The sequence below is a fragment of the Scyliorhinus torazame genome, chromosome 4, assembly GCF_047496885.1.
Source record: "Scyliorhinus torazame isolate Kashiwa2021f chromosome 4, sScyTor2.1, whole genome shotgun sequence".
Classification (NCBI taxonomy): Eukaryota; Metazoa; Chordata; class Chondrichthyes; order Carcharhiniformes; family Scyliorhinidae; genus Scyliorhinus; species Scyliorhinus torazame.
The window spans coordinates 313,593,152-313,616,738 of NC_092710.1; the positions used below are offsets into that span (position 1 = coordinate 313,593,152).

At 51.4% G+C, this 23,587-nt stretch overlaps 1 protein-coding gene across 8 annotated transcripts in view; it reads right to left on the minus strand.

The window, feature by feature from the left end:
* Positions 1-23,587, minus strand: part of anapc1 (anaphase promoting complex subunit 1) — a 318,440-nt gene that overhangs the window by 169,944 nt on the left and 124,909 nt on the right. For all 8 annotated transcript variants that reach the window (XM_072500093.1, XM_072500089.1, XM_072500086.1 and 5 more), the window contains 4 exons: positions 22,424-22,542; positions 16,038-16,309; positions 8,929-9,163; positions 666-757 (listed from right to left, as the gene is read on the minus strand). In XM_072500093.1, the coding sequence (XP_072356194.1) occupies positions 666-757; positions 8,929-9,163; positions 16,038-16,309; positions 22,424-22,542 (718 nt within the window). The remainder of the gene's footprint in view (positions 1-665; positions 758-8,928; positions 9,164-16,037; positions 16,310-22,423; positions 22,543-23,587) is intronic.

The window sequence follows — 23,587 nt, forward strand, 5'->3', positions numbered from 1 at the left end:
AAGGGAGTTCCAGGATTTTGACCCAACAAGTGTGAAGGAATAGTGATATATTTCCAAGTCAGGATGGTATGGGGCTTAGAGGGGAACCTGCTGGTGGTGTTTCCATGCATCTGCCGCCATTGTCCTAGGTGGTAGAGATCACGGTTTTGGGAGGTGCTGTCGAAGGAGGCTTGGTGAGTTGCTGTATGTACTGGCTGAGAAGGTGGTGGAAGATTCAATAATAACTTGAATAGAATGAATTGGATAAATACTTGAATAGAAAAATCTGCAAAGCTGTGGCAGAGAAAGCAGGGAAGCGGGAATAATTGAATAACTTTTTCACGGGGCTGGCACAGTCATCATGAGTTAAACGGCATGTCCTAAACCTTAGCGAGAGTCAACAAATGTCCTGTTCTTGACTGTTAGCAATCTGTTTGCATGTAGGCATGCCCGCACTTGGGTGCACACTGTTGGGCATGGTGAGAATTAGGCTCGTTTGGGTGCACATGTTGGGCATGGTGAGAATTAGGCTCGCTTTGGTCTAACCAAGGGCCTTTCAGTATGCCAATAAATGCCACAGCTTGAAGGGGAAACACAACTACTGCTTTCATCTGGGTAAATCTTCCTAGATGAAAATATTGACAAATGAAAACAAAACATGCGACCATCTGCCAGCAGACACTTACCCCAAGACAGACCATGCCAAGAGCGAGGCCAGAAGCCAGTGAGTATGATTCCCTATCGGTGCAGTTCTCCATCTCTGGGCCTGGAGGACGACCTAAACAGAGGAAAACAGGCCCGATTGCCTTCCTTAAACAAGTCAGAATTGACACATTTCTTTTTCTGTTGGATTTATTTCTGATTTTCAGCATCTGAAGTATTTTACCATTTAGTAACTAAGCGTTTGATCTCCAGAAATATAAACATTCCCTTATTTCCAACTGTGAATCTAAATCCCTCAAAAAGATACTTGCAAGACAAATCATATCTGGCAGGGGAAAATCTGCAGCTTCTGCCTCGAACAAGAACAGCATTTGTACACCAAAATCACCAGATAATATCTATCAGTGAATCAGTGCAGAAGGAGGCCATTCAGCCCATCGCACCTGCACCAACCCTCCGACAGAGCACCCTACCTAGGCCCACTCCCCCGCCCTATCCCCATAACCCAAGAGTGCTCATTGGTCATGGCCTAGCCAGCTAATTGGCACATCTTTGGACAGTGGGAGGAAACTGGAGCACCCGGAGGTGACCCACGCAGACACAGGGAGAAAGTGCAAACTCCACACAGTCACTCAAAGCCGAATTGAACCCCGATCCCTGGCGCCGTGAAGAAGCAGTGCTAACCACTGTGCCACCCCAGATGATTTCTAAATGATTCCTGATCATTTTTTATCATGTGCCGGCTTAAAGGCTTCTGAATGTCACCTGGACTCAGTTGGTGGCATCGCTGCCTGGCAGACTGAAGGTTGTGGATTCAAGCTTCACTCCAGGGCTTCAGTAAATAATCTAAACTGATACGTCAGTGCTGTATCGTCAGGGGGCTGTTTTGATTTTAGGATTGGGGGATGGTAAAAATAAGGTTTAGCCCACTTGTTCATGTTAAATGCAGCGCAGGAAGTTGCCCTGGTGATCTAGCCAGCAATCCTCCCTCAGTCAACTCCATCAAAAACAGACAGACGGGGTGAGTTATTTCACTTGCTCTGCGGAATCGTACGGTGCTGTCTCATTTGCTGTCAATGACTGCAATTCAAAACCAATTAATTTAAATGCCAAGTGCTTTCCGATTCTCAAAGGATATTTTTACATATGATTCTAATTACAAATTATTTCTCTTGTAAACCTTTTTGTGCTGTGAATTTGATGCAATTAAATTGCCAATCCCCCCCTCAGCTGCACTCAGAAATAGTGCCTGATGTGGCAATTACAGGGAATCAAACACCATCAGCGGCAAGAGCTTTGCAGACTCTGCAATTTGAAAATCGAAAGTCTTCCACATCTATCAGAATGCCTTGGTTTATTTAATCTCTCTCATGTGGAAGACAGCACCTCAAACACATCTTCTGACTTAGAGGCAAGACTCCTGGCACTACAGGCTTGTCCAGATGACTGGGAAGGGTGTGGGAGTGTACTTTGTCAATAACAGATATGGGCTGCTATAGCAATGCAGAATATTCCAACTTCCCTATTTTTATACCCATTCCCTTTGAAATAAAAGGCCAACATTCCATTTGCTTTCTCTGTTACCTGCTTTTTGTGATTTATGCACAAGGACTCCCAAAATCCCTCTGCACTTTCTCTATTTAAATAACACGCAGCTCCTTGATAGGAACACAGGAATTAGACGTAGGCAGCCCTTCGAGCCTGCTCCACCATTCAATCAGATCATGGCTGACCTGTTCCTGGTCTCAAGTCCACCTCCCTGCCTGCTTTCCATATCCCTTTAACCTGTTTTTTTAAATCTCCTTCTTGAAACCATTTAATGATTCAGACTCCACAAATTCACCACCCTCTGCGAGACGTAGTTTCTCCTCATCTCAGTTTTAAATCTCTCAACCTGTTATCAACCTGCAAAAATAAAAGGATTGAAATGGCCGGATTAGGGATCCATAGAACATACAGTGCAGGAGGCGGCAATTCGGCCCATCGAGTCTGCACCGACCCACTTAAGCCCTCACTTCCACTCTATCCCCAGAACCCAATAACCCCTCCTTACCTTTTTGGACACGAAGGGCAATTTATCATGGCCAATTCACCTAACCTGCACATCTTTGGACTGTGGGAAGAAACCGGAGCACCCGGAGGAAACCCACGCAGACCCGGGGAGAGCGTGCAGACTCTGCACAGACAGTGACCCAGCGGGGAATCGAACCTGGGACCCTGGCGCTGTGAGGCTCAGTGCTAACCACTGTGCTGCCCCATGGATGACCTAGTTCTAGAGTACCCTCAAGGTCACAATCTGGTGAGCACAGTGCACTTTCTGAGGCAGAGGCAGCCAAGAGTGTCAGCATTCAGCAGATTGCCAAGACTCTGCTGAGTCCAGGTCAGATGACGAGCCTCTGAACTCGGCCATGCCTCAGTTGCAGGAGCTCCAAAGGCAAGGTAGGGAAAAATCAGGAGGGGATGTCTGCTGCACCCCCCAGATTGCTAGCCTCCATGGTGGAGTTCATCTGCCTTCAGACTGAGATGATTGTGCTGACAGGTCAACAAACCAAGGCCAACACTGATACGGTGGCGGCTGCAGGAGAGACCTTGGCCTATGACTTCTGTCCTGCACTGCTCCAGGAGCTGCACTCCATGGAAAAGGTACTTGCTGTTATCCACTAGTGTCAATGCCAGAGGGGGCAGGTCTTCTCCAGCTCATTCCCTTTCATGATGGGAAAATAAAGTGAGCAGTCAGTGATCCATGCCCCATCGCTGGCGGCTGGTCTCTGATTCCCCTGCCCCTCCATCACTTCAGCGGTACAATGATCCAGGAGCCATATTCAATATCGCCCCACACAGCGCGCTCACTTTGGAAGCAACTGGGAAGTCATGGCTTCAGGAAAGTCATGATCCAGGAAACATTCTGCACCAATGTTCACTGACGCCTCCCTCGAGTGCCTGGTGGACACAGTGAAGGCCTATCTTGATGGGCTGTACCCACACTCTGGACGAAGGCCTGCAAAGGTCATTAATCCAGCAGGGAGGCTGTGACTGCAATGGTCGGAGCTAATGCCCTGCAGAAGAGGACAGCCATCCAGTGCCGCAAGAGGATGAATGATCTCCTCCATTCTGCCAGGGTAAGTCACGCTTCTCACTCCATGTCAGCTCAAGGGACACTACCACTTGCACTCCCACTCACATCTTCATCTCCCCTGAAGGTCATGTTCTCAACATTTTGCTGGTCACACTCACCATCCACACATGCCAGGCATCCTTATCATCTGCCCTGGCAGCCGTCCTGTTTACACTCTCTCTATCTGTCTTCATGCAGGACAAGCTGGTTCACAACAAGAGGGAGACATCCCAGACAGGTGGTGGGATGCCAGAACTCAAGATTCTCATGGACTTTGAGGCAAGAGCCATCGAGCTGGTCAGTGAGGCAGTGGACCACTCTTTTGCTGATGGTTGTGGCGTTGAACTAAGTGAGGATCCTGCACTGCAATATCCATCAGACATCCACACTGTGAGTGATGTCTCCTATTTCTTACCCTCTGCTAATGCACTAATGACCTCTTCCTTCACTCACAAGCCGACTCCAGACCCAACAGCAGCACAGAAGAGAAATTGACAGACCCTGAAGTAGCAGAACCATCAGCGTTCACCCACACCCATCACCAGCACAGAGACTAACACCTCGGTGGGACCTAGTTCAAGTGTAGCCTTGGGGTGACAGTTTGGTGAGCACAGTCTGATCAGTGTGAGGCAGGGACATCGTCGGGTGCTGACATTAGGAGGACAGCTGGAGGTCAGGAATCTACTCATTCTGAGTCAGACGAGTAGCCCCTGCACTCGGCTCCATCTCAGTTGCTGGAGCTGCAAAGGCTAGCTTGGGAGCATGGGGAAGGGAAGTCTCAGATTGCAAGGCGCGTTGGAGGAGCTCGCATGCCTTCAGTCAGAGGTCATCGCGGCGGCATGCCAACGCACCATGATCAAAACTGGCAGGTTGGCAGCTGCCATGGCGACCATGGTCCAGCACATAGGTCTAGCACTGCTGCAGGATCTGCCCTCCATCCCTGAGGCACGAGCTGGCATCCATCAATGTCAATGAGAGGGGGCTGCTGGCCATCTCGTGCTCGCTCCAGCTGCACCTTCTCCTCAAGGTGTCAGCCTTGGACCATATCCGGCAGAAGGTGGCATATGCGAGTAATCCCCTACACACAGCCGGGTAGTCCTGGCCACCACCTGAATGGCCAGTGTTTAGTTCGATTGATGCCTGACCAAAACCCCATCCATCTCTACCCCACAAGACCGAGTGGCAACAGCTTCAGCCAATCGACAGCATCTTGTGCTCTCAGTTCAGGCATTATCCTAACCTGCACTCCAAGGCTGCGCAGTTGGCTTGGACCACAAGAACAGCTGGTCAAAAGCCTGAATAACTACAATGTAAGGGGTTCTAAGCACCTCCCTTAGTGACTGCTCCAAAATCACTTCTTGCAAGGGGATCCTCTAACTTGGTCAGCTGCCCAGTTACTCTGCAGCCCTATTAAACTCAGATTACTTTGCAGTCTGCGCCCAAGTAGTTAAACATTCAGGAGCAATCAGTGGCAACTTCAGGAATTTGTGATGTTTTGGTGGGCATAATTGCTTCAGAAGCCAGACTCCAAGCATGTCAATGGAGCTGATACTGAACGGTCTCAGCTCCAAGAGAATGCACGATCTTGAAATGCTTTTCCGAGTGCACGGCCAACGTCCTCACTGCCCCCCAAACCCGGGGGATGTGCTTGTGTACTTCCTTCAGTCTGTGACGCTGTGCCCTACCGCTTACACGCCTCCCACCCCCAGTCTTTTAGTGGTCCTATGCCAAACGTTTTCTTAAAATCCACACAGACAACATCCACCATATCCACCTCATTAATCTTCTTTGTTACCTCCTCAAAATATTCGACTACCTTGTATAGAAAAAAGCATATAAACATAACTGCGAGAAAATTATAATTATCCAAGGCTGTTTTAAATCATGGCAGTGACAGCCTCACAGAGTTGTTGACATTCTACAGATGCAGCCCATCAGTCACATTTCCAGGTTGGAGATTTCAACTATAAATTAATGGAAGCAATACAAGTGATTCTTCCACATAAAATGGATTCCTTAGCTAATTCTCTATCTTAATCTCTAACCACCCGACCACGTTGCTCCTCAACTTTCTCAGTTCTCGCGTAAAGTGTTCGAACCACTAGAGACTTTCTTCATAACCTTAATCGCCCTCGGTCTTTGGTGACACGCTAGTTCGTCCAGTTGGTGACTTCCAATCGCTCGGACATCCTTTCTAGAATGGGAAGACCAAAACTGCATATATATATATTTTTAAAAAAAATTTAGAGTATCCAATTCTTTTTTTTCCCCAATTGAGGGGCAATTTAGCTTGGCCAATCCATCTACACTGCACATCTTTGGGTTGTGGGGGTGAGACCCATGCAACATGAGGAGAATGTGCAAACTCCACTCAGACAGTGACCCGGGGAAGGGATCGAACCTGGGTCCTCAGCGACGTGAGGCAGCAGTGCTAACCACTGCGCCACTGTGCCGCCCAAAACTGCATTTAAAAAAAAAAAAATGTTCGGACCGGACCCAACACCCCCTCCCCCTCCTCCTCCTCCTCCCACCCCATCCTCCCACACACGCCCTCCCCCCCACACACGCCCTCCCCCCCACACACGCCCTCCCCCCCACACACGCCCTCCCCCCCACACACGCCCTCCCCCCCACACACGCCCTCCCCCCCACACACGCCCTCCCCCCCACACACGCCCTCCCCCCCACACACGCCCTCCCCCCCACACACGCCCTCCCCCCCACACACGCCCTCCCCCCCACACACGCCCTCCCCCCCCACACACGCCCTCCCCCCCCACACACGCCCTCCCCCCCACACACGCCCTCCCCCCCACACACGCCCTCCCCCCCACACACGCCCTCCCCCCCACACACGCCCTCCCCCCCACACACGCCCTCCCCCCCACACACGCCCTCCCCCCCACACACGCCCTCCCCCCCACACACGCCCTCCCCCCCACACACGCCCTCCCCCCCACACACGCCCTCCCCCCCACACACGCCCTCCCCCCCACACACGCCCACCCCCCCACACACGCCCACCCCCCCACACACGCCCACCCCCCACACACGCCCTCCCCCCCACACACGCCCTCCCCCCCACACACGCCCCTCCCCCCACACACGCCCCTCCCCCCACACACGCCCCTCCCCCCACACACGCCCCTCCCCCCACACACGCCCCTCCCCCCCACACACGCCCTCCCCCCCCCACACGCCCTCCCCCCCCCACACGCCCTCCCCCCCCCACACGCCCTCCCCCCCCCACACGCCCTCCCCCCCCCACACGCCCTCCCCCCCCCACACGCCCTCCCCCCCCACACGCCCTCCCCCCCACACACGCCCTCCCCCCCACACACGCCCTCTCCCCCACACACGCCCTCTCCCCCCACACACGCCCTCTCCCCCCACACACGCCCTCCCCCCCACACACGCCCTCCCCCCCACACACGCCCTCTCCCCCCCACACACGCCCTCTCCCCCCCACACACGCCCTCTCCCCCCCCACACACGCCCTCTCCCCCCCCACACACGCCCTCTCCCCCCCCACACACGCCCTCTCCCCCCCCACACACGCCCTCTCCCCCCCCACACACGCCCTCTCCCCCCCCACACACGCCCCCTCCCCCCACACACGCCCCCTCCCCCCACACACTCCCTCTCCCCCCACACACGCCCTCTCCCCCCACACACGCCCTCTCCCCCCACACACGCCCTCTCCCCCCACACTCGCCCTCTCCCCCCACACACGCCCTCTCCCCCCACACACGCCCTCTCCCCCCACACACGCCCTCTCCCCCACACACGCCCTCTCCCCCACACACGCCCTCTCCCCCACACACGCCCTCTCCCCCACACACGCCCTCTCCCCCACACACGCCCTCTCCCCCCACACACGCCCTCCCCCCCCACACACGCCCTCCCCCCCACACACGCCCTCCCCCCCACACACGCCCTCCCCCCCACACGCGCCCTCCCCCCCCACACGCGCCCTCCCCCCCCACACGCGCCCTCCCCCCCCACACGCGCCCTCCCCCCCCACACGCTCCCTCTCCCCCCACACGCGCCCTCTCCCCCCACACGCGCCCTCTCCCCCCACACGCGCCCTCTCCCCCCACACGCGCCCTCTCCCCCCACACGCGCCCTCTCCCCCCACACGCGCCCGCCCCCCCCACACACACCCGCCCCCCCACACACACCCGCCCCCCCACACACACCCGCCCCCCCACACACACCCTCCCCCCCACACACACCCTCCCCCCCACACACACCCTCCCCCCCCACACACACCCTCCCCCCCACACACCCTCCCCCCCACACACACCCTCCCCCCCACACACACCCTCCCCCCCACACACACCCTCCCCCCCACACACACCCTCCCCCCCACACACACCCTCCCCCCCACACACACCCTCCCCCCCACACACACCCTCCCCACACACACACCCTCCCCACACACACACCCTCCCCACACACACACCCTCCCCACACACACACCCTCCCCACACACACACCCTCCCCACACCGCCCTCCCCACACACCACCCCACACAACCCCCCACACAACCCTCCCCACACACCCCCCCTCCCCAAACCCCCCTCACACACCACCCGCCCCTCCCCACAACCCCCTCCCCACAACCCCCTCCCACACCCGCCTCCCCCCACACCCAAAACTGCATATTTGTAACTGTATATAATTAAGGACACCTGAAAATTACCATCAGGAATTTCCATTTCCTCATCATTCGAGCCAAGGGCTCTCCTCAGGTTTCTTCATTCAGAACTATTCTTGCACGCTAGTTGAGAATAACGGACTGCAAGGTCCCTTACAGCTGCTGGGAACTGGGGAACGGAAGTCCTGATTTTGGGTGGAATTCATAGCCCTAGATTCATCCCCTTTGGGGATGGCATGGTGGCGCAGTGGTTAGCACTGGTGCCGACGGCGCTGAGGACCCAGGTTCGATCCTGGCTCTGGGTCACTGTCCATGTGGAGTTTGCACATTCTCCCCGTGCCTGCGTGGGTTTCGCCCCCACAACCCAAAGATATGCAGGGTAGGTGGATTGGCCACGCTAAATTGCATCACCCCCGAAGTGCCACGTTGGGATATGAGCTCCTGCCATGGGCATAGCTGACAAAAGCTTATTTCTCTTTCGTGTGTGGGTTCAGAGCTGAAGATACCTCACCTATTTCCGTCAGAAGCACTTCGGCAATGTGCCGGTGGGCAGTTCCTTGGTATACAAGTCCTATGCCCATAACAGCTGCAACCTGCAAGTTATGGGGCACGTCCAGCTCAGTTGAGGTAGGAGGTAACAGCGCAGGGATATGAATGCTCAGTAGGCGTGTGACTGATATATCCATTGTGCCCAGTTTTGCAGCCGAAATTCCCAGCAGCAATCCAATGCTGGTCATCTCGTGGCCCTGTCAGAAAGCACAAGAAAAAAAGGTGTTATCTTAAGAGTCTTTCTTAGAGACAGCAGAGATACCAGAGCATAGAAAATTGTGAATGTTACAATGCTCAAAAAGGGGCATTAAAATAAACCCAGCAACTACTACAGGTCAGTCAGTTTAAACATAATGGTAAGATAGAACATACAGTGCAGAGGGAGGCAATTCGGCCCATCGAGTCTGCACCGACCCACATTAAGCCCTCACTTCCACCCTATGTCTTTGATGGTCTTATTCGAGGAATTAAGGGCTATGGAGAGAGAGCGGGTAAATGGAGTTGAAATCAGCCATGATTGAATGGTGGCGTGGACTCGATGGGCCGAATGGCCTTACTGCCACTCCTATGTCTTATGGTCTATCCCCGTAACCCAACAACCCCTCCTCACCTTTTTGGACACGAAGGGCAATTTAGCATGGCCAACCCACCTGACCTGCACGTCTTTGGACTGTGGGAGGAAACTCCCGGAGCACCCGGAGGAAACCCACGCAGACACGGGGAGAACGTGCAGACTTCGCACAGACAGTGACCCAGCCGGGACTGAACCTAGGACCCTGGCGCTGTGAAGCCACACTGCTATCCACTTGTGCTACCGTGCTGCTTCTGGAACCACGATTCTGAACAAACTCAAATCACCTGGACAAATGTGGGTTAATTAAGGGAAACCTTCACAAATTTTGAAAGACAAATTGAGTTTTTTTCATGAGGTAAGTGAGAGTTGATGAGAGTGGTGCAGTTGAAGTGGCATCCACTGATTTTCGAAAGGCTTTTGCACAAGTGCCACGCAACAGGCTTGTCAACAAAGTCAAACCTCTTGGGGGAAAAAAAAGAGGCAGCATCGATACACCTTTTTTACGCAGCCTTTTGTATGCAGCGAGATTACTTAGGGGTTGGTATTAGGACCCGTTTTCCGTGATATATTTTAAAGGTTTAGACTTGGGTGTGCAAAAGGAAAAACAGCAATCCGAGGAAAACCATTTTAAAATGGCCAAGATCTGAAACGCACTGGCAGAGAGTGGTGGAGGCAGAATCAATTTTTCTTTATTCGCTCACGGGATGTGGGTGTCGCTGGCTGTGCCAGCATTTATTGCCCATCCCTAATTACCCTTGAGGAGCAGTTCAGAGTCAACCACATTGCTGTAGGTCTGGAGTCACACGTAGGCCAGGCCAGGTAAGGACGGCAGATTTCCTTCCCAAAAGCAGTATTTTTCAAACTTGCTTTCCGGGGACCGATTTTTACCAACCGGCCAACCTTCGGGACCCAATCCGGCTGACCTTCGCGGCCCACCATTTCCTCTTACCTTGTTTGCTGCTGACAAAATGGAGGAAATAGTTTTGGGTCCCTTTGGCCCTCGTCCACGCTCCTCCAATGGAACCTGCTGGATGAAGGTGAAGCCTTCTGGTGTTGGAAAGTATGGAGTCTCCATCTGTCCAAAGTTAAGCTCCACAGCACAATTGTGGCACAGAACACGTGGGAATAAGGCTCTGTCAGCGAGACTGTCTTTTCCCAATCTTAAATGCGACACCCAGATTCTGACCATTCTTGGAGTAAGAGACTTCCACTTCAACAGCTTCAACGTTCAGAAAGCAACCAATCACATCATTCTCCCCGAACTTTTTGCAGCGCTTGCGCAGAGTTTTGCGCATGCGCATAGTGGTTAGCACTGTGGCTTCACAGCACCAGGGTCCCAGGTTTGATTCCCTGCTGGGTCACTGTCTGCACGTTCTCCCAGTGTCTGCGTGGGTTTCCTCCGGGTGCTCCGGTCTCCTCCCACATTCCAAAGATGTGCACGTTAGGTGGATTGGCCATGATAAATTGCCCTTAAGTGTCCAAAAGGGTTAGGAGGGGTTATTGGGATAGGGTGTAAGTGAGGGGTTAAGTGGGTCGGTGCAGACTCGATGGGCTGAATGGCCTCCTTCTGCACTGTATGTTCTAATCGGGAGCGTCGCGACGGTCGGCTCAGTGACCCTCCCGACACCCACCTGCGGGTCGTGCCCCCGTCTTTGAAAATGCCTGCCCTGTAGGACATTAATGAACCAGATGTTTTTTTTAACGACATCAACAATGGTTTCATGGTCATCATTAGACTCTTAACTCCAGAATTCTATTGAGTTTAAATTCCATCACCTGTCGTGGTGGGATTCAAACCCAAGTCCCCAGATCATTATCCTGGGTTGCTGGATTACTAGTCCAGCGACAATACCACTATGCCACCGTCTCCTCAATTGAGGCCTTTTGAAGGGAATTAAACAATTATCATAAGATAAAAGGAATTGCAGGACTCTTAAGAAAAGGGTGGGAGTGGGATTAGTCAAGTTGCTTATCTGGTGAGCTAGCATGGACATTAGGGGCTTCCTTTGGCACTGTAATCATTCTATGATACAATGTGGTGTTTGTGAGGATAGCAGTAGAAGCATTTATCAAAGTGACAGTGGAGTCCAGGGGAAAGTGGTTAGAGTGCCTTCTTTATCTTCAACCAGCCATCCCCTTTCGTCCCAAAATAAATGCGACACAAGTTGACACCCATTCCCAGGGGAGAAGGTGTAGGGGAGAGCAGTCAACCTGCGACGTAGCCTGCAGAATGTGCCGCTTGCAACTGAGTGCAAACCTGTGTACCCGAAACAAAAACTCAGAATGACATCTCATCGGGTCGTAGATTTTGAATACGGCCCACTCAAAACTCTCACTAAACAAAAGATGCATCCCAAAAGTCACTATTCAAAATTCAGCTGCTAACAAAAGCAATCCGGTTAACTTGTGGATTTGTGTAGGATGCTGGAGGAGGATTGAGGAAGTGAAAACTTCCACACTAATGTCAAGGAGAATTTTAGGTGGACATTTCAAGGATTCTTCGCAATGGAAAATTCTGCAGCAAAAGTGAAACTCTACCCAACATTTACATTTCCTTCTTCACTTTCAGCACAGTGCCAGCAGAATGACAAAACCTCAACGTGTGCAACCAACGTGCGAGTTTAACTCTTGTTCGTCGCCTGATAACTAAGCTTCTGCTCGTCAGCGCCACATTGCACTGAAAAGCTAGTTCAATGGCCAATCATTCACACTCCTCCAACCTTTTAAAACAATTATCAGAATTGTAATTATTATAATTGTATAATTGTACGGTAATAAAAAAGATCACTTGTGCAAGGAGCACAGCAAATTCTGCATCGAAAGCAGAATTTTCTCACTTCAGTTATTGCTCCCAACCTCGACACTGAAAGCAGATTTTATCTTTCCTTTCCTCACTACTTTTGTTTTTGATAACGGCAATGCATGTTTTTAAAGTGTGAGTGATTTCTTTGAACGCTTGCCGTCCCCCAGTTTCAATTATCGATGAATCATGTCATGGTGTTGTACTGGATGCAGCCAGAACAACAGAAAGCTAGCTCACCCGGCACCTTCAGTCAAGAAAACCCAGGCCGCATCTGTACAGTGTGTGGTAAAACCGAGAAAAGGTTTTGACAACTTACACTGCAACCGCCCTTGAATATTTCACAGAGCACTGGGAACGTTGATATGAAAATACAAAACAGGAGCAGAAGGAGGCCACTTGGCCCATTGGGCTTGCTCTGCCATTCACTAAGATTATGGTTGGTTGGTTTGTGATTCAAGTTCCACATTCCTATCTATCCCCCAATTCTCTGTGATTTCTTTGCCTAACAAGAATCTATCTACCTGCACCTAGAGGTTATTCATGAAGGCCCTGCCTTCTCAACCTTGCCCTCGGCTGAGGTGTTGTGACCCTCAGGTTGAATCACCACCAGTCAGCTCTCCCCCTCAAAGGGAAAAGCAGCCGATGGTCATTTGGGACTATGGCGACTTTACCTTACCTTTACCTTAAGAGTATTCAATGACCCCCCTTCCCCCCACTCCCTTCTGAGGCAGAGTTCGAAAATCGCTCAACCCTTTGAGAAAAATATTAATAGAATCAGAGAATTTACAGTGCAGAAGGAGGACATTCGGCCCATCGAGTCTCACTTGAAAGAGCATCCCACATAAGCCCACGCATCCACCCCATCCCCGGATCCCAGTAACGCTTTTTTGGACACTAAGGGTAATTTGTCATGGCCAATCCACCTAACCTGCACACCTTTGGGCTGTGGGAGGAAACCGGAGCACCCGGAGGAAACCCACGCAGACACAGGGAGAACGTGCAGACTCCGCACAGGCAGTGACCCAAGCCAGGAATTGAACCTGGGACCCTGGAGCTGTGAAGTAACTGTGCTACCATGCTAATCTCATCTCCATCCGAAAAGGGCATCGCAAATTTTAAAACAGTGTCCCCTAACTCTGAACTCACCCACAAGAGGAAACATCCTTCCCATCTTGTCAAAACCGTAAGATTTCAAATACTTCAAACAACTCACCCTCAGTCTTCTAAACTCCAGTAGAAACAAGTACAGTCTGTCCAAACTTTCCACATAAGACAACCCACTCATTCCAGGTATCAATCTAGTAAACCTCATCTGAACTGCCTCCCACACATTTACATCCTTCCTTTAACAAGGAGACTAAAACTGCACATTTGAGGTGTAGTCTCACTGATGCCCTGTATAACTGAAGCGCAACATCCTTACTTTTATGTTCAATTCCTCTCGTAATAGCGGATAGCATTCCGTTAGCCTTCTTAATTACTTGCTGTATCCGCAGACTAACGTTTAGTGATTCATTCACTGTTCAGATTCCTCTGCACCATTTTCCGTTGAAGTAATACTTTGCCTTTTTATTCTTCCCACCAAAGTGAACAACACGTTTTCCCACCTGCCAGATTTTTGTTCAGTCAACCTATCTATATCCATCGGCAACCTCCTTATGTCCTCTCCACATCATACTTTCCTACCTGTCTTTTGTCTCATCTGCTAATTTATCTACCATACCTTCACTCCCCTCATCTGACATAAATTGTAAAAAGCGGAGGCCCCAGCACAGACCTCCGCTAGACTCACATCGTGCCAGTCACAAAAAGACCCATTTATGTATATGCTGTTTCCTTCCAGCCAGCCAGCCAATCTTCTATCCATACTAATTTGTTGCCCCCTACACCATGAGCTTTGATCTTCCGTCAGAACCTTTGATGTGGCATTTTGTCAGACGCCTTCTGGGAATCCAAGTACAGTATGTCTACAGGTTCCCCTTTACCCACAGCACATGTTGCTCTTTCAAAGAACACTATTAAATTGGTTAAACATGATTCCCCTAACACCATCCTAACACCTCCTGATTACCGTGGGCTTTTCTAAGTGCCCAGCTAATAACCTCCTTAATGATCGATTCTAGCACCTATCCCATGATTCTCCTGGATCCATTAATTAGCAGTACCAATTGCTCCTTAGGCCAATAATATAAATGGATGATACACTGCAGTGATACATGGTTCAAAACACTTGGTATTTTTAAAAGTTATCTGGAGGGAAGTGCCTCAAAAGTACTTTTTTGTTTTGCAGCATTTTTTAGGGTAAAATTAATTCCGGTTCTTAAACCAGTAAATTCTGTCTGAACTGGTCTGTACATATATTATGACCATAGTCTCACTAGGAAGGTAGGGGACGAGTATTGTGCCCAAGGGTGTTTTTAACCCTGTGATTACTCCCCAATTATTTATTTGAATCTCTTTTTGGGACATCCCGAGGTCGTAAAAAGCCCTGCATACAAATACAAATCTGCCTTTTATTTCTCACGTTGAATTGCTACAAAAGGGCTCTTGGCATTTGGACAAACTTCAAGTGAACAAACTGTCTGCAACGCTCTGTTAAAATAAACATTGTTTTAGTGAAAAGTCACAATACTGTCACGTGCTTAGATCAGGCTCTGCGGGGAATGCTGTGCCCAGTTTGATCACCGAGACACCAGTGAAACATTCTGGCTACAGGGACAGTGCAGACAACAGCCATGGGGGGTTCATCCTGAGCATCAAACCGTTAGCTAATTTGGAAAGTCAAGAGAAACGGGGGCTACTTCCTTTGGAAAGGAGGTGACTGAAAGAGATGCTGAAAGGGTTGGAAAATACATGAAACATTGTAGATAAGGTACATAAGGTACGCTGCTTCATTATAAGAAAAGATCAGAAGACAATGAAGTCATAGGGAAAAATTACTGAATGGTCAGTTTAGGTCAGATAATAGGAGGATCGTCCTCTAGCGGAGAAGTGATTAACACTTCAGAACAGGCATTGGAGTGAAGGAATGGAAGCGCAAATCAGAGATACATGCAGCAATCGCATTGAGAAGCTCTTGCGCTCTGAAATGTCAAATAGCATCTGAACATGCATTCCGACTAAATCAATAGAGGGAAATTCTGTCAATAAACATGCTACTTTTAAAAAATACTGCGTCATCTCAGCCTTTATTTTCTTTCCTCCCCCCACCGTCCTTTTCCATGCCAATTTTCTCCTTTCCTCTTGTGAAGGTTCTGGGTCTCGCTGTGATATGGGTTCCGCAGTTATCTCCATCTTTCAAGTGATCATCAATCGTGCATGAAAGTGACTATAATTCTGCCTTGTCCTGAAAATTGGCTCTTAGCAGGCTAACTGAGCATGACAGCTGGGCCTCGGCCTGCCCATATCTGTGATCTTCCAAGCAAATTAGCGGGTGGGAATCAGGAAGCTTAGCCGACTTTGAATGCCCCACAGCCCACAGGCTCAGAGGAAAGCCGCTGGGATCAGCAGAAACCAGAGACTGGTTTCACACACCTCCGTTGCATTTTGACCTGACCTGACTCCTCATATAATTCTAGTCAGAGAAAAGCAGGTTTAACTAGTGCACCAGACAATCCTCTTCCGCCAAACTTGACTCTTACCGACACAGGAGTTGCCACAAACGGGTGACATTTTCAGCACCCTCAATGCCTACCTTGCTGAGGTAGTCATGAATGCTCATCGTGGTCAGTTTGCTCAGGTGCCCGTTGAGCCCCAGCGCCATCAGCAAGCCAGCGTACTCGTTGGTCAGCTCAGTGTTTTTCTGTCTGTTGTACACGATCCAGGCAGAGTCTATCTGAGAGGCCGGGGCTACCTTCAATCCAGCAGCCACCCCGTTGTGGAAGCTGGCCCAACTGGCCATGTTGGGCGGCACATCAATGTTGCCGCTGTTCAGGTCAACGGTCGTGTTTCGAGGAGGAGCTCGTCCTAATAATCAGAGAGGACAACGCACAACACCAATTAGCACAGAAAACAATGGATTATTTCTCATCAACAGTTCATAGAACAACTCTTCAAGTGAAACAAGAATAATTACATGGACCCAGCTAGTTCATGTCAAGGAGGTTCACGGACCAACATTTATGCAGCAGTGGCCATATCTTCAAAACCTCAACATCTTGCATTTATATATACCTTTGACACTAAGAATTTCCAAGGTGTTTCACAGTACTTTTGAAGTTTAGTCACTGCTGTTATGTAATGTTCAGAGTCTGAAGTAAGAGGACAGTGAGAGTGTATAACACTTTGGTTTTTAAAAATTCTTTCATGGGATGGAGGCATCGTTGGCTAGGCCGTTACCCATCACTAATTATTTTAGAGTGTGGTGGTGAGCTGCCATCTGACATACGAACATATGAATTAGGAGGAGTAGGCCACTCTGCCCCTCAAGCCTGCGCTGCCCCCTTCACCGTTAACCAAGAATCTATTTGCTCTGTCTTAGAAATACTCGAAGACTCTGCTTCCGCTGCCTTTTGAGCAAGAAAAATAATTCTCATCATAGAATTTACAATGCAGAAGGAGGCCATTCGGCCTATCGAGTCCGCACCGGCCCTTGGAAAGAGCACCCTAACTAAGCCTACACCTCCAACCTATCCCCATAACCCCACCTAACCTTTTTTGGACACTAAGGGCAATTTAGCATAGCCAATCCACCGAACCTGCACATCTTTGGACTGTGGGAGGAAACCCACGCAGACACGGAGAGAACGTGCAGACTCTGCACAGACAGTGACCCAAGCCGGGAATTGAACCTGGGACCCTGGAGCTGTGAAGCAACTGTGCTAACCACTGTGCTACCATACTGCCCGTCATCTCTGTTGTAAATGAGCATCTCCTTATTTGTAAACAGTGACCCCTTAGTTCTAGATTCTCCCACAAGAAACATCCTTTCAACATCTACCCTGTCAAGACCCAACAAGATCTTTGTGGTTCTAATCAAGTCACCTCTTGTACTCCAAATGTGGTCTCACCAGTGCCCTGACAACTGAAGTATAATCTCCCTACTTTTATAATCAATCCCCCTCACGATAAATGATAGCATTCCATTAGGAGAAAGTGCAAACTCCACATAGACAGTCACCCGAGGCGGGAATTGAACCGGGGTCCCTTTGAGGCTGCTCCACCACTCATTATAATCATGGTCGATCATCCAACTCAATAGCCTAATCCTGCCTCCCCCATTTCCTTTGATCCCCTTCACCAAAGTGTTATATCTAAATGCTTCTTGAAAACATACAATGTTTAAGCCTCAACTACTCTCTGATTGAAATAATTCCTCCTCATCTCGGTCTTAAATGGTCTACCACGTATCCTCAGACTGTGACCCGTGTATCTGGGCTCCCCCACCATCAGGTACATCCTCCTTACATCTAACCTGTCTAGTCCTGTTGGAATTTTTAGGAGATCGCCCTCATTCTAATAATAATAATCTTTATTGTCACAAGTAGGCTTACAAACACTGCAATGAAGTTACTGTGAAAAGCCCCTAGTTGCCACATTCTGGTGCCTGTTCGGGTTCACAGAGGGAGAATTCAGAGTGTCCAATTCACCTAACAGCACGTTTTTCGGGTCTTGTGAGAGTGCAATCCTAACCAACTCAATTTCTCCTCATACATCCATCCTGCCATTGCAGGAATCAGTCTGGTAAACCTTTGCTGCACTACCTCTAGAGCTAGGACATCCTTCCTCAGATAAGGAGACCAAAACTGCACACAATATTCCAAGTCTGGCCTCACCAAGGCCCTGTATAATTACAGCAAGACATCCCTGCTCCTGTACAAAAGACTGGTTAGGCCTCAACCGGAGTATTGTGCCCGGTTCTGAATGCAGCACTTTATGAAGGATAGAAAGGATGCAGAAAAGATTTACAAGAATGGTTCCAGGGATGAGGAAATTGCGAACTTGAGTCACATGGCTAGAGTGCAGGTATTCGGAGTGTTCTCCTCAGAGAGATTAATAATAGTAATTTTTATTAGTGTCCCAAGTAAGCTTACATTAACACTGCAATGAGGTTACTGTTAAAATCAGATTAAGATAATCAGATCAAAATGACAAGTGGTCTGCTGCCTCACAACATCGAGGACCCGGGTTCGATCCCGGCCCCGGGTCACTGTCCGTGGGGAGTTTGCACATTCTCCCCACGTCAGCGTGGGTCTCACCCCACAACCCAAAGATGAAAAATGAAAAAAATGAAAATCGCTTATTGTCACAAGTAGGCTTCAAATTAAGTTACTGTGAAAAGCCCCTAGTCGCCACATTCCGGCGCCTGTTCGGGGAGGCTGTACGGGAATCGAACCGTGCTGCTGGCCTGCCTTGGTCTGCTTTCAAAGCCAGCGATTTAGCCCAGTGTGCAAAACAGCCCCTCTGTGCAGGGTCGGTAGATTGGCCATGCCAAATTGCCCCTTAATTGGAAACTCTAAATTTATTTAAAAAAATAAAAAAAAATAATGAGGTTTGGTTGGATTAGATAGGGAGAAACTTCCTATTGGCAGAAGGATCAAGAGCCAAAAGGTACCGACTTAAAATTTAAAAAAAAATAACTTTAGAGTACCCAATTCAATTTTTTCCAATGAAGGGGCAATTTAGCATGGCCAATCCACCTACCCTGCACATCTTTGGGTTGTGGGGGCGAAACCCACGCAAACACGGAGAGAATGCGCAAACTCCACACGGACAGTGACCCAGAGCCGGGATCGAACCTGGGACCTAGGAACCGTGAGACTGCAGTGCTACCACTGCGCCACCGTGCTGCCCTCTAAAAGGCACAGACTTAAGGCAAAGGAAGCAATGGAGTGGAGACATGAGGATAAACTTTTTATGTGGTTCGGACCTGAAACTTATTACTTGTGTGGTGGAGGTGGGCTCAACTGAGGCCTCCAAAGAGGATTGGATAATTACCTGAAATTGCAGGGCTATGGAGAAAAGGCAGGGTAATGGCACGGGGTGAGCCAGTGACGGGTCAAATGGCCTCCTTCTGTGCTGTGACCACTCTATGATTCAATTAAATTGTCATTCATCATTATTGGTCACTGTCCTGGGATTCCGTGCCCAAGTCATCGCAGGGACACTATTAGCACAAAGTCAATAGCAGTTCAAAAAGGTCACATGTCACTTTCTTTAGAGTCGCGAGGGACATGTACGGGAGCTACACTGAGCCTACAGCACAGAAGCAGACCAGTTGCCCTCTCTGATCAGTGCTCCACACAAGACTCCCCCCACCACCTTTCATCTCATCCCATCAGCGTAACCTTCAATTCCACGAAATGCATCCTAGCCGACATCACCCACATGCTGAGCACAGATGCAAAACGTTTATCAGCCGCAGGCAAATGTTTTCTAGATTCTGACATGATTGGGATCATTGCCCAGAAAAAAATACGGAAGATCCTCCTGGCATTATACTTCGAAGCTTTTAAAACTTTTGTTTTTTCACTGCCCAAGTACTTTGTGATTTACCGTGTGTATGTTAAAACCAAATTTTGCCACAGGAAGGTTTCATACAGTTCAATCCAATTATATGCAAATGCTCAGGAACACAAGAGTGTAGCAGATTATCAAACCTGCTCTTAACCAAATGAGACAGTTCAGCCGTGTGTGAACATTCATGTCAAAGTGAAACTGGTTCATAGATATTCGAAATATTAAGACTGCACCCATCAAGTATTTTTCAAACTAACAGCCAATTGGCTTGACAAATGAGAAATAACTTAAGGTGCAAAGAAAATCCAGCAACCTGCAGGAGTAAATATAATGGCCAGTGGAAATCAAGTGTCAGATTCACCCTGGAATACTCGCTAAAATGTCATTCCAGGAGCAAATCAATATCCCATGGTCATCATTTAACATTCAGGAGGTTTGAGAGAGCGAGAGGAAGTTAGGGAGAAGAGGGGGAAAGGTGGGGGGCAAGGGGGAAAGGTGGGGGGGGTGAGGGGGAAATGTGGGGGATGGGGGGAGAGGAGGAAAGGTGAGGGGCGGGGGAGAGGGGCAAAGTTGGGGGGCGGGGGAGAGGGGCAAAGGTGGGGGGCGGGGGAGAGGGGCAAAGGTGGGGGGCGGGGAGAGGGGGAACGGTGGGGGGAGGGGAGAGGGGGAAAGGTGGGGGGCGGGGAGAGGGGGGAACGGTGGGGGGCTGGGGAGAGGGGGGAAAGGTGGGGGGAGGGGGAACCGGAGGGGGGAAAGGTGGGGGGAGAGGGAGGAAAGGTGGGGGGAGAGGGAGGAAAGGTGGGGGGAGAGGGAGGAAAGGTGGGGGGAGAGGGAGGAAAGGCGGGGGGAGAGGGAGGAAAGGCGGGGGCAGAGGGGGAAAGGCGGGGGCAGAGGGGGAAAGGCGGGGGCAGAGGGGGAAAGGCGGGGGCAGAGGGGGAAAGGCGGGGGCAGAGGGGGAAAGGCGGGGGCAGAGGGGGAAAGGCGGGGGCAGAGGGGGAAAGGCGGGGGCAGAGGGGGAAAGGCGGGGGCAGAGGGGGAAAGGCGGGGGCAGAGGGGGAAAGGCGGGGGCAGAGGGGGAAAGGCGGGGGCAGAGGGGGAAAGGCGGGGGCAGAGGGGGAAAGGCGGGGGCAGAGGGGGAAAGGCGGGGGCAGAGGGGGAAAGGCGGGGGCAGAGGGGGAAAGGCGGGGGCAGAGGGGGAAAGGCGGGGGCAGAGGGGGAAAGGCGGGGGCAGAGGGGGAAAGGCGGGGGCAGAGGGGGAAAGGCGGGGGCAGAGGGGGAAAGGCGGGGGCAGAGGGGGAAAGGCGGGGGCAGAGGGGGAAAGGCGGGGGCAGAGGGGGAAAGGCGGGGGCAGAGGGGGAAAGGCGGGGGCAGAGGGGGAAAGGCGGGGGCAGAGGGGGAAAGGCGGGGGCAGAGGGGGAAAGGCGGGGGCAGAGGGGGAAAGGCGGGGGCAGAGGGGGAAAGGCGGGGGCAGAGGGGGAAAGGCGGGGGCAGAGGGGGAAAGGCGGGGGCAGAGGGGGAAAGGCGGGGGCAGAGGGGGAAAGGCGGGGGCAGAGGGGGAAAGGCGGGGGCAGAGGGGGAAAGGCGGGGGCAGAGGGGGAAAGGCGGGGGCAGAGGGGGAAAGGCGGGGGCAGAGGGGGAAAGGCGGGGGCAGAGGGGGAAAGGCGGGGGCAGAGGGGGAAAGGCGGGGGCAGAGGGGGAAAGGCGGGGGCAGAGGGGGAAAGGCGGGGGCAGAGGGGGAAAGGCGGGGGCAGAGGGGGAAAGGCGGGGGCAGAGGGGGAAAGGCGGGGGCAGAGGGGGAAAGGCGGGGGCAGAGGGGGAAAGGCGGGGGCAGAGGGGGAAAGGCGGGGGCAGAGGGGGAAAGGCGGGGGCAGAGGGGGAAAGGCGGGGGCAGAGGGGGAAAGGCGGGGGCAGAGGGGGAAAGGCGGGGGCAGAGGGGGAAAGGCGGGGGCAGAGGGGGAAAGGCGGGGGCAGAGGGGGAAAGGCGGGGGCAGAGGGGGAAAGGCGGGGGCAGAGGGGGAAAGGCGGGGGCAGAGGGGGAAAGGCGGGGGCAGAGGGGGAAAGGCGGGGGCAGAGGGGGAAAGGCGGGGGCAGAGGGGGAAAGGCGGGGGCAGAGGGGGAAAGGCGGGGGCAGAGGGGGAAAGGCGGGGGCAGAGGGGGAAAGGCGGGGGCAGAGGGGGAAAGGCGGGGGCAGAGGGGGAAAGGCGGGGGCATACTGTAATCCCAAACCCAATTGAACCAGGCGATATTTTCATTTTCCTGATCAGTCATGATTCATCTGAAACATGGTGGCAATATCTGATGGTTGACTGAATGAAGGCAGTTTTGTGCTGTGGGCTGACACACAGTAAGGAACAAGTTGTGAATGTCCAAGAGATTAGTATAGAAAGCATCTATGAGGAGCAACAATGGCTTAGTATCAGTATGACTGCAGAACCAAAACCCCATGTAGCCCAGGTATAAGGACAGTGTGGCAACCTCTTTTTGTTTCACTCGGGTGGGTTTCCAGACAGCGACATGCTACAATGTGAAACCAGCTGATTTCCAGGAAAGACTGCAAGACAAACACCACAACAACAATCTGAACAACACTGTACTTAACAGGTTCGGAGGAGAAATACGCACCGGTCAGGTTTAATTTTGGGATAGGAAGTGGCTCAGTTGGTACCGGATGGTAAGAGAACAGAGTAAACATCCCTCTTCCTGGAGGAAGTGCCATGGTTCGTTGGCACAGTTGAAGTAACCTGTCCCAAGAAGAAAACACATATTATTGAGGCATGGACATTTGAAAATAAAGTACAAGGTGTAACAGTGTATTGGTCCCGATTGGTGGCATGATGGCACAGTGGTTACAACAAAGAAAAGTACAGCACAGGAACAGGCCCTTTGGCCCTCCAAGCCTGTGCCGATCATGATGCCTAAAAACAAAACCTTCTGTCCTTACTCGGTCCGTATCCCTCTATTTCCTCCCTATTCATGTCCCCATCCAGATGCCTCTTAAATGTTGATGTGCTCGCTCTCACCACATCCTCTGGCAGCGCGTTCCAGGCACCCACCACTCTCTGTGTGAAAAACTTACCGCGCACATCTCCCTTAAACCTTCCCCCTCCTACCTTGAAGCTGTGTCCCCTTGTCATTGACACTTCCAACCTTAGAAAAGCCTCTGACTACCCACCCTGTCTATGCCTCTCATAATTTTGTAGACCTCTATCAGTCCCCCCCACAGCCTCTGTTTTTCCAGCGAAAAATATCCTAGTTTATTCAACCTCTCCTCATAGCCAACACCCTCGAGAACAATATCCTGGTGAACCTTCTTTGCACTCTCTCCAAAGCTTCCACGTCCTTCTGATAATGCGGTGACCAGAACTGCACGCAATACTCCAAATGTGACCTAACCAAGCTTTTATATAGCTGCAACAGGATTTCCCAACTCCTGTACTCAATGCCCCGGCTGATGAAGGCAAGCATGCCATATGCCTTCTTGATCACCTTGGCCACCTTTGTTGCTACTTTTAGGAAACTGTGGACCTGCGCTCCGAGATCCCTCTGAATGTTAATGTTTCTAAGGGTTCTGCCATTTTCAGTATAATTCCCACCTAGATTTGATCCTCCAAAATGCATTACCTCGCGTTTGTCCGGATTAAACTTCATCTGCCACCTCTGTGCCCAAGTCTCCAATCTATCTATATCCTATTGTATCTTCTGACAATCCTCGGCACTATCAGCAACTCCATCAATCTTTGTGTCATGGGCAAACTTACTAATCAGACCAACCACATTTTCCTCCAG